Raw genomic sequence first — 10435 nt, forward strand, 5'->3', positions numbered from 1 at the left:
TGTCTGAAGGTGCCAGCCTGGGCAGAGAGGGTGTAACAGGGGAGAAGAGGAAAGAAATGTGAAAGAAAACAAACAAATCCATCACACCTTTTTTCCAGATGCCACTCTTTGACTTCAGCACTGTATCATCCTGGCTGTGGCCCCACCCTCTGATCTCTGCCCAGGCTGAGGGATCCATAGGCAACATCCCAATCAATTCAGAAATCATTGTGTATTCCTGCTATAGTCAGATTCTCCACAGGTGGGCTTGGAAAACTGATACACCTACACACACACACTTTATATTCAATCTGAAGTTATGGAATGATTTGGGGAATGTGTCTTCTCTGGGGTTTTTTTGTGCCTCTGCCAAGGCACCTCCCCTATGTGTCTCTGCTTCTTCTGCCACTATTGAATTTCTTTCATTCTCTGTTTTTTTAAACTGTTGGCACTCCTCTGGTGTGATTTTGTCAGCTTTGGCAATAAAGGGGATGATACTCACTTTTTCATGTAAATGCTTCATAAATTCAATATGCAGTGGTTTAAACCCAAATTCATGAGGGAGCAATGAAGTATAAACAACACTGCACTCTCTTGTCAGCCATCTGATATCTGTTCACTTGAGATTCTGCATTTAGGTAGTCCTCAAACTTATTATCAATGTAATCAATAATAGATCGCCAGCAATTACTATTATCTACTTCATCTCCAGATCCTGGGGTATCAACTATCATGAGTAGAAACTGAACTCCACCTTCTTTGATTAAAACTTTAGATTGTTGCACCGATACAGTCTTTTGTATTCTGGGGGGAAACCTGGATACTCTGGAGAATACAAATAGGTGAGAAATAGAGAGTTGATTAACGTTGACTTTCCCCATCGAGATTCACCTACTTCCATAAATGTGAATTCAAAACCTCTCTTCACTGATTATCTGTATATTTGATTGTGGAAATTTACAAATCCCACATAGCTTTCAAGATTATTCCAATGAGCCATAGTGCTGCTTTTGATGCACATCTCCTCAGCATAAGTGGATCTCTCTCTGACTGACATTCCTTCCACCCTCAGCTACTAGCCCCAGCACAGCTCAGCCCACAAATTTTCCAAAGCCTCCTACCAGATTCTGTGTCTTGGTCACCCAGCATCGTTGCTCCACTTAGGCACTCCAGAGGGCAGATTTGCCATGGCATTTTTAATAGCCTCATAAGTATGTTAAAGTTGACCCTGAATAAAAAAAACCCAAATATTAATTGATTCTTTTGAATTATAATGTTGTAGAAGAGTATGGTCTTCCAAAAGAACAATAAAATCTGTCTTGAGAGAAATGCATCTACAATTCTCTTAAAAATCTGATGGTAAGACTTTGTCTTTCATACTTCAGACTTGTTATTAGGAGGGAAAATCCCATGAAGAAAGACATCGTGCTTGGTCAAGTAGAGGGTCAGACTCTCACCAAGATGGATTGACACAGAGGCAGCAATAATAGTCTCAAATGTAGAAATTGTGAGGATGGTTCAGGCCCAGGCTGTGTTTTGTTTTGTTGCATACAATGTTGCTATGAGTTAGAAATGACTCAATGGCACCTATCAGCAACAAGAACAACAAAATAAGCATGCCTGCAGCCTAAGTTTCCCTGTTATCTCTAAAGTCATTGCAGTTGTCTTCTCATTCAAGATTTCTGACACACTCAGGATGTGGTTAACACACCGTGTGTCTCGCACAGTAATACATGGCCGTGTCCTCAGAGCTCAGACTGAATAGATCTATGTAGGCTGTGCTTGTAGACGTTTCACTGGTGAAGGTGACTCTGCCCTTAAACTTCTGTGCGTAGTTTGTATTACCATTGCTTGGATAAATCCATCCGATCCACTCAAACCCAAGTCCAGGGATCTGACGCACCCAATGCATAGTGTAGTCACTGAAGGTGTATCCAGAAGTCTTGCAGGAGATCGTCACTGATAACCCAGGCTTCTTCAGTTCAGCTCCAGATTGCACCAGCTGGACCTGAGATTGGCCACCTACTGAGAGAAAATTGGGCGGATGAAATTCCACGTGAATACCCAAAACCCCTTCCCTATTCCTGGGATTGGGAACTATTTTACCTGTAGTTGCTGCAACCAACAAGACGACTCTCAAAGTCCAGTCCATGGTTAGACAGCTGTTATCACAGAACATCTAATGGACAGTGGTATGGTTGTTGGTTGGGCTCTAGGAACACAAATATATCCTTATCTGATGTAGTAAATTTAAGATTATTTACATATTTATGAGGTAGAATATTTAAGACTTAAGTCTGGGACCCATTTGAGGAACATTTTTATTTTTTGATGATTTTCAAGACACACAGCCAAACAAGCAAGGAATGCTAAAGATGCAAATCATGGGGTTTTGATTACTCAAGTCCAAATTGGGAACTTGGATCTTCTGCCACATCCTGAAACTCTGGGTGTGTGACACCACTCACACTGAGGAATACAGTGAAGCAGAATAACCATGCTTCTCTTTGTGTCATTTCTTATTCTGTCTGAAGGAAGGACTTTGATGTAGGAAATCAAGGTTTGTCTTTAGATATGACACCACTGCATTTCAGTTGGGTTGTTAGAGTGAAATTATATTTTTGTTGTCCTACCTGCCATCAAGTCAGCTCCAACTCACAGTTAACCTAGGTACAAGAGATTAAAACACTATTGGGTCCTGTGCAAAACTCACATTCTTATGCTTGAGCCACTGTGTCCATTCATCTCATTGAGATTTACATATGGCCTGCAGAAAGAAGACTTATACTAAATCATTAATTATAACCCACATTTTATTAAAAGAGATTTCAGAATAGTTGTGTGTGGAAATAACGGGCCCTTGAATATGGAGAAAGGTAATAGATTCTCTCAAGAATATATTTCAAACTCACAAATAAAGAAAGTACTTGATGGTAACACTGGTATTCTTTATGGGTAAATGTGAAATTTCCATTTAAATAAAAGTTCCCCAGAACTTCTCATAACAGTTGATAACGTCACACATACTTTTGGTAATAGATTGTAATTTTTGAACAATCACTACCCTTTTTGTCATCTAAAGTTGGCATGAAAATTTAAACCTTAATGAAGGTTGGAGAACTTGTGGGAACCACCAGAAGAACAGTTTTAGTTATAAAACCTAGTGCAAAAAAGAATATTTCCTGCTTATCCCTAAGAGGATACTCACTAGCCTTCAGGAAACCACTACCAAACTCCCTACATCTGTTCCATATTTTTAATAGTTTCTTAGTGCCCTCTGCAGGCCATAGAATTCTTTGCAGGGTAGCTCATTGTACTCACATTGCCTTCCCTGTCTTGGTCTCTCGCAGTAATTTATTGCCAAGTTCTCAGCTCTCACACTGATCATTTCTAAATGGAAATTGGTGCTCTTTTTGGCGATTCTGCAAAGATTGAGGGTGGGCAACTGGCTGTGGAGGTTTTCACAAAGATGGAGATATGGACCAGCTATTCCAGGCATGTGTTCAACTTCCTTTTCTTCAGAACATGATCACTGTAGACCACTCTGATGCCGGTTAGCACAGTGGTATAACTAGAGTAGGTGACACCCAGGTTTGAAATTAATGAAAAACATATTTAATTGGAAGAATAAACTGGATTTACTGCACTCCTGTTTCTTAATACCTTGGGAAGTTTATCTCATTCCTGTGTGTTGCACACAATGAAGTCTAGCCATTGCCTTATGTAAAGAAAAAATAATAATTCCCACGAATAAGTCATTGATCATGCAAAATTCTACATGAAATATCTGGTATCTTTCCTATTACAAACATTGTATTTTCCAGTTATTCTTTCTTACCAACTTTTGAACTCTAATCACAAAGAATTATCACAAATCCTGACCACACATTTGATCAATTTTAGAATGTAAAGTAGTTTGTTAAAACTTCAATTTATCTTTGACTTTCAGTGTTGCTGTGTAATTTCTGTACCAGTGATATTTACTCTTCCTTCCATGTATACAATAACCTATCACTCCCAGCATTGTACTTCAGGTTACATCAGGAAATGTTGCTTTGGATGCTGAATATGATGCTTTTATTCTTCAACTTGTCATTTCAATCACAGCAAGCCAATGTATTTGAACTAAAAGTGACCAACAATTCTCCATTCCGGTTTACTTATGCCTAAGATATCAATTTAAGCATTCCATTTATGTTTGACAACTTTCTATTTTATTTGAATCATTCATTGTATATTCCAGTTATTAGTTGACATTTTCAACAGTTCCTAATTTTATTTATGTTCTTATTAGCTTTAGTTTTAAAGTCAATTATGGTTTACTGAGGAAATCAATTTACCATTCAGCATTTCATTCACGTTTTCTTTCATCATTAATTACAATCCCCATAATGCAATATCATTTAGCCTACTTCCTCCCTGTTTCCTGTTTCAAATCCTACTTCTTTCCTACCCTTTACTGCCTTATAAACAGTGTCCTTTTGATCTCATCTTTACATCTCTAGTATTATTATTCACCTATTGTTGTTGTTATTAAGTACCATTGAGTTGATTCCAAACCAGAGCGACCCTGTATAGGGTTTCTGAGGAGCAGCTGATGAGGTTGAACCACCAACCTTGCAGTTCAAATGGCTTTGCAGTCTGGCACATTAACCCACCGTGCTACACCATTACTCTTAAGCTGAAATTTGAATCACAGGGTTAAGTTCCATTTCAGTCATAAAACTTGACTCGGGGCCACAGTATCACCAGTCTTTATTCAACCAAAAAGACTGGTCTTTTTTTTATTATACAGAATTTAATTCCACATTTTCTGCCAGCCATTCAGAGCAGTCAGTGGAAACTGGGCACTAGTTAGTACTTCTGGTCTCTGAAACTATATTAATTCATTGGACTAGTTATTTCCAAATGTTTTCCATTCACTTCATTTGTCTTTTTGCTTAATGAAAATAGACATATATATATATATATATACACTTTAGATGGTCATTGAAAAGACAAGGCTTTTTAATTATGAGATAATGTCCTTCTTAATCTCTTATACTGGTTTTCTACATAAAGTTTATTTTATCAGAGTTTAGTATTGCCCCTCCTGCTCATTTTGTTTACAATTAGCTTTTGAATGTATATATTTTTTCCATCCTTTAACTTTTAATCAATTTTTGTCTTTGTGTGTAAGTTGTATCTCTTGAAGACAGCACATTGAAGGATCTTGTTTTCTTATCCATTCTATCACTCTCTGTCTCTTAACTGGTTCATTTAATCCATGGACATTCCATGAAATTATCGATAGGTATTAATTAATTGTTGTCTTTATGTTTGGGTTCTTTTTTGTGATACTGCTTGTGCCTTTTTTTCTGCATGCCTTCCTGTGCTGAGTTCATGTTCTTTGTGTTCCTTCTTGTCATTTTATTCATAATTTTAATGTATCCATGTTAAGGAGTTCTGGTAGCATAGGTGTTATGAATTAGTCTATGAATTGCAATGTCAGCAGTTCAAAACTACCAGTTGTTCCTTGGGAAAAAGATGAGGCTTTCTGCTCCTGTAAAGATGTATAGCCTCAGAAACCTTGTGCAGGATCGCTATGAGTTGGAACCAACTCCATGGCATATCACCACTACCACGATGTTCTTCTTGTATTTTCATTTTTCAGTATGTTGTGAAGTATTAATTTTCCTTGAGATTACCCTAAATTCTATTAACTTTTTCCTCCATTTCAAATGGTTTGTTTTATCCTGTAATTGCCATCTGGATATTTGTGCATATATTTTTATGCTCTGGCACATTGTAATTGTTTTGATTATAGACTGACCTCCCAGAGTCTCTAAATTTGTTCTTTTTTCTTCTTCTTCTTTAAGTTTTTATTGTGAATTTACTGATCGTTTACATGGGAGAACATCAGCTTTACATTCATCCTATCATATTTCATTTCATTGCAATGATGACAATCCCCTCATGCATCATCAGATGACCAAACGGTATACCCTACAAGCTTACCACCCAGCTGTCAGCACACAGCACCTCTCCATCCCTGAGTCCAGAGTCCACAGCCACTCCATCTCTCCATGTCATCATCTCTGCCGCAATCTCTGATATGACTAGTTCTCTGGATAGTGTCCCACACTGCTCTTCTCTGTAGATGGTCCCAGGGTCCTTTGTTCCCAGAGTGCAAAATCAAACACTCCCATCTTTTTGTTAAAAAACATCTACCTTTACATTTCCAACACTCACAGTCAGTCCAGATAGCAATTTTACTCACTATTGAACCACAAGAATCTTATCTCCATCTCTTTTCACCAACCCCATCTAGACAGGTTGAAAACAACTTAGTGGAGATTCTACTGCCTCTGCACCCTCTGAAACTAGGCTCCCTCTTGAAAGCTTATAAGCCAGTCACTTCTTGCCTTTGTAGTTCCCCATTTTGTGTCACCAATGTCAACCCTGATTTCCGAGGTCGTGGTAGTGATGCTCTCTATAAACATTTGTTCCCTCTTTTGAGCTACTACATTCATAAGTATAGAATAAGTTCATCAAATTGTAGCAGATAATTTTTTTTTTTCTTCCTCTAATCAAGGACTGATCTTCCAGCCATTGAAGCCAGGTCAAGTGGGTACTATCTGCAAGTATGGTTGTTCTTGTTCATCTCCCTCACTTTATATCAGCTGGACCTTCACTCTCCATGCTATTACTCTGTGGCCATGTCCCTGTCCCGGAGTCCAGGAGTTCTCAGGTCTCGACACACTACTGGCTAACCAGGTCTCAATCCAGGTTGACAGGAATCTATTGAACCTGGTCAGACTTAGCTCACAACTTCATTGCTGTTTTCCCCCCATTCCTGTTCTTGGTTGACCAAAGTGATCATCAGCAAGACCATAGGCCTACTCATGTATTCCCCTTGAGTCTCAGTCTTGGAATGGGGTTTGACCTAAAGAAACCTGACCATTTGCCTTTATCTAGTAGTAGTCCACCAGACTGCAGTTATTGTTTTTGATATTTCCTTCTGGTATTTCTTTCAAGAAATATCAGAAAATTCTGGATGGGAATCAGGGTTGACAACAACACTAACTCTATATACTGGGTTAGTGGCCCAGTATATAGCCTCATGGCCCCGACCAGAGTCAGTGGCCCTATTTCACTATACTGATGATGTTATGTTAACCTCTGATTCTCTTGCAGATTTAGAAGCAGCAGCAGAGAGCCTTGGAGAGGCACTAGGTGACTGGAGATGGGCTGTCAATGAGAACAAAGTCCAAGACCCTGGCTTATCAATCAAATACTTGGGAGTTGTTTGGTTAGTTAAGACAACGTTTATTCTTGACGCTATAATAGATAATGTTCAGGCCTATCCTACACCCACCACAGAGAAGCAAGTACAGACCTTTGTTGGTTATTGAAGGGTGTTCATCCCTCCTCTTGAGCCATTGCTTCAGCCCTTGCATGCCCTCTGTAAGAGGCAAATCCCCTGGGATTGGGGGATAGTAAAGAATCAGTGTTTCACCACACCACGTGTAGTGTGTTCTACAAGTAGTGAATCCCCAACGTCCTTTCCAGCTAGATATGATGATTATCATGTAAAGCTTTGGATGCAGTATGTGTGAGTCAATGATCAAGAGGAGAGTGTCTATAGGATTCTGGTCCCAGTTGTTGAAGGGGGCAGAGATAAGGTACTCTCTAATAGAGAAGCAGTTAGCTGCAGTGTATGCAGCCTTGCAGGCTTGTGAGCCAGTTACCCAGCAAGGGAAAGTGGAGGTTGGCAACATATACCCTATAGCAGGATATGCAGATGGATGAAAGCCCCAAAGACTGGGGTGGCCCAAATACCTACGTTGCCTAATTTGGGTGCATACTTAGAGCAAAGTTCTGAGCTCAGTATTAGTCCTGTGGCACAGGAACTTCAGAAGATTCTGGGACCTCTGACTTGCACTTTGCTCGCTGAGGAAGGCTTTCCACTTAGCAAATTGGCCCCAGCCCATACAGAGAAGGTTCTCCCCCCTCTGCCTACTCATGTATGTTATACAGATGGCTCAAGTAAGGGTAACCACAGATGATGGACAGCAGTAGCTTTGAGCAGAGTATCCAATGGGCAGAGTTAACAAGCAACGTGGATGGTGGTTATTGTGGAATATGGCCCCCTTCACATTGGAATACACAGCTGGGATGCCTTTTGTTGACTTGCTCTGTGATTACCCTAGTGGGCACAGCAAAACTTGCTAGTGAACCATCACTTTGTGTGGGGACAGTTCATGTGAAACGATCACTGAGAATGGTATATGTATACCTCCCAGAAAGAGGTATACATATACAATTTGTGAGGGCATCAGAAACTTATAAGGCATGGGAATGATGAAGCTGATACCCTAGACTGGTTCAGAGCTGTGTCTATTCCTCCAGGAAATAAAGCTATGTGGTTCATAGAAAGTTAGGACATGTGGGTGCAAGGACTATGTTACACATGGCACAGTGATGGAGATTGGTGCTCTCCTCTTCTGCAACCCATGTTGCAGTCAAGGACTGCCCCACTTTTGCAAAGATGTATCCTCAAAGGAGAAAACTTAGGGCTACTCTTGGACAAGTACCTTTAGGTGAACAACCCTTTCAACCATGACAAGCCAATTATGTAGGGCCTCTCCCTACCAACAGAGATGTGTGGTATGCATTTACAGTGGTAGACACAGTTACTGTTTTGTTGTTTGCTCACCCCACCACTAGGGCAGATCAAGAGGTGACCATTAGGTCCTTAAAAATCCTGTGTGCAATGTACAGGATTCCTGAAGTTATTATTAGTGACAGAGGAACTCATTTTGGCAGTCGAGTTAAAGAATGGGCAAAACCGTGTATATAAGTTGGCTATACCATGTCACAATAAGCCTCAAGCTGTGGGGATGATTGAGTGATATAATAGACTACTTAAAGAGAAATTTCTGATAACCCATGAACCTCTAGTGTTATAAGGGTTGCTCACAAAGACCAAATCTGTCCATACCATTATTGAATGAGCAGCCCCAGCACACCAGGTTATCTCTTCTAGATAGAGTAATCAAAGGTGTATATTTATTACTGTAAGATAAAATTACTGAAGAAGATGCTCTGTTATGCCCTGTTTGGGATACCTCTGGTGTACTTGTGCTTCCTTCCCCAGATGTCCTAGGACCAGGTAAAAGATCAAAGTAAGAATCAATGGGAACAGTCCTAGAGAGATGTGATCCCCGGTTGGCCGTAATGACAACCTGGGGAAAAGGATTAGAATATGATTTACGAATCTCTCCAAGGTTGAGCAAGTGGACTCACATGTTGTGTGTATGTATGTCACCAGGAACAAACCGATTCCCTTCTGAGACGAACACTGGCCATAGCCTTATGATCAATCCCTCTAATGGCCATAAAGATATTACACCTAAGAACTACCATAGTTAAGGGTGAACAAGTCTGATATTATTGACCTGGTAAATCACCTAATTCAGCCACAGTCATCTCTTGAAACAAGAGAGTAGCTTGCACTCTTCCAGAAGGTCATGATCTTCCACTAATGGTACCTGTGTCACTATTGTCTCTTCACCCAGATTGATCCAGCCAACAGCTTTATCTCCTGGGCACACATGTTTACCAGGGTGCATAATGTATCCCACTTTTGGGTTTGTACTAAACTTCCCACCGCTTCAGGATGCTTTCCTGGCAGATATATTCTGCTATGTGGGTGGCTTCATAAGATACATCCATTGTTGAATCCTGGAAACTTGTTTGGAGGCAGCTGTTGAAGCTCATTTTCCAGACACCTCACAGCCAACCCGTCATTGGTTATGCTAAAAGAAATGAATGGAGGTGGATTATAAGTGAAATTGTAACACTATAGGTCCTAGCTCCTAAGTGCATTGAGCAACTGTGGGAAGACTCCCAAAGGATATCAGGGTGCACATCCCTAAAATTATGTCAAAACATAACCTATGTAACTCAACCTCGACACTGGTGGATGAGAAGAAGGTACATGGAGAACACTCCATCTGATCTCATAATGGTAGGGTCCCTCTAAATTTGTGGCTGCTATGGACGGCAAAACATACCTGTCATTTGGGCTGGTAGATGTACCTGGTTAAACCCTACATAGCCTGGTGCATTTTACAGCACCTTCCAATAATCCCTCACAATTGGGACATGATATATCACCAAAGGCACAGAGAAAAAAATAACTGCTTGGTGGTTTTATCCTATGGCTGTATTCCTATTAGGAGCAGGGACTATTAAGGTTGCATTAGCTGAACACACAGCCCAAGCCCTAAATAAGACTAGAAAATCACTCACACTTACTATAGATGAGGTGATACATATTAGAAAAGGGATGTTCCAAAATCGCGTGGCTCTAGACCTGTTTACAGCTGATCAAGGGGTCAGTTGTGCCAGTTTACATGTTGAATGTTACACTTTCATACCAGATCAACAAGAAAATATATTTAGAGCTTTA

At 40.1% G+C, this 10435-nt stretch overlaps 1 pseudogene and 1 gene segment (V, D, J or C); both read right to left on the minus strand.

The window, feature by feature from the left end:
• Positions 1-387: 387 nt before the first annotated feature.
• Positions 388-1036, minus strand: LOC102815337 (annotated as a pseudogene).
• A 645-nt stretch (positions 1037-1681) lies between these two features.
• On the minus strand, positions 1682-2131 carry LOC102815715. The segment is given in 2 exon segments: positions 1682-2001; positions 2086-2131. Coding segments are annotated over 2 exon segments (366 nt in total).
• Positions 2132-10435: the final 8304 nt, after the last annotated feature.

Source organism: Chrysochloris asiatica, unplaced genomic scaffold (assembly GCF_000296735.1).
Source record: "Chrysochloris asiatica unplaced genomic scaffold, ChrAsi1.0 scaffold00836, whole genome shotgun sequence".
In the NCBI taxonomy this organism is placed as follows: domain Eukaryota; kingdom Metazoa; phylum Chordata; class Mammalia; order Afrosoricida; family Chrysochloridae; genus Chrysochloris; species Chrysochloris asiatica.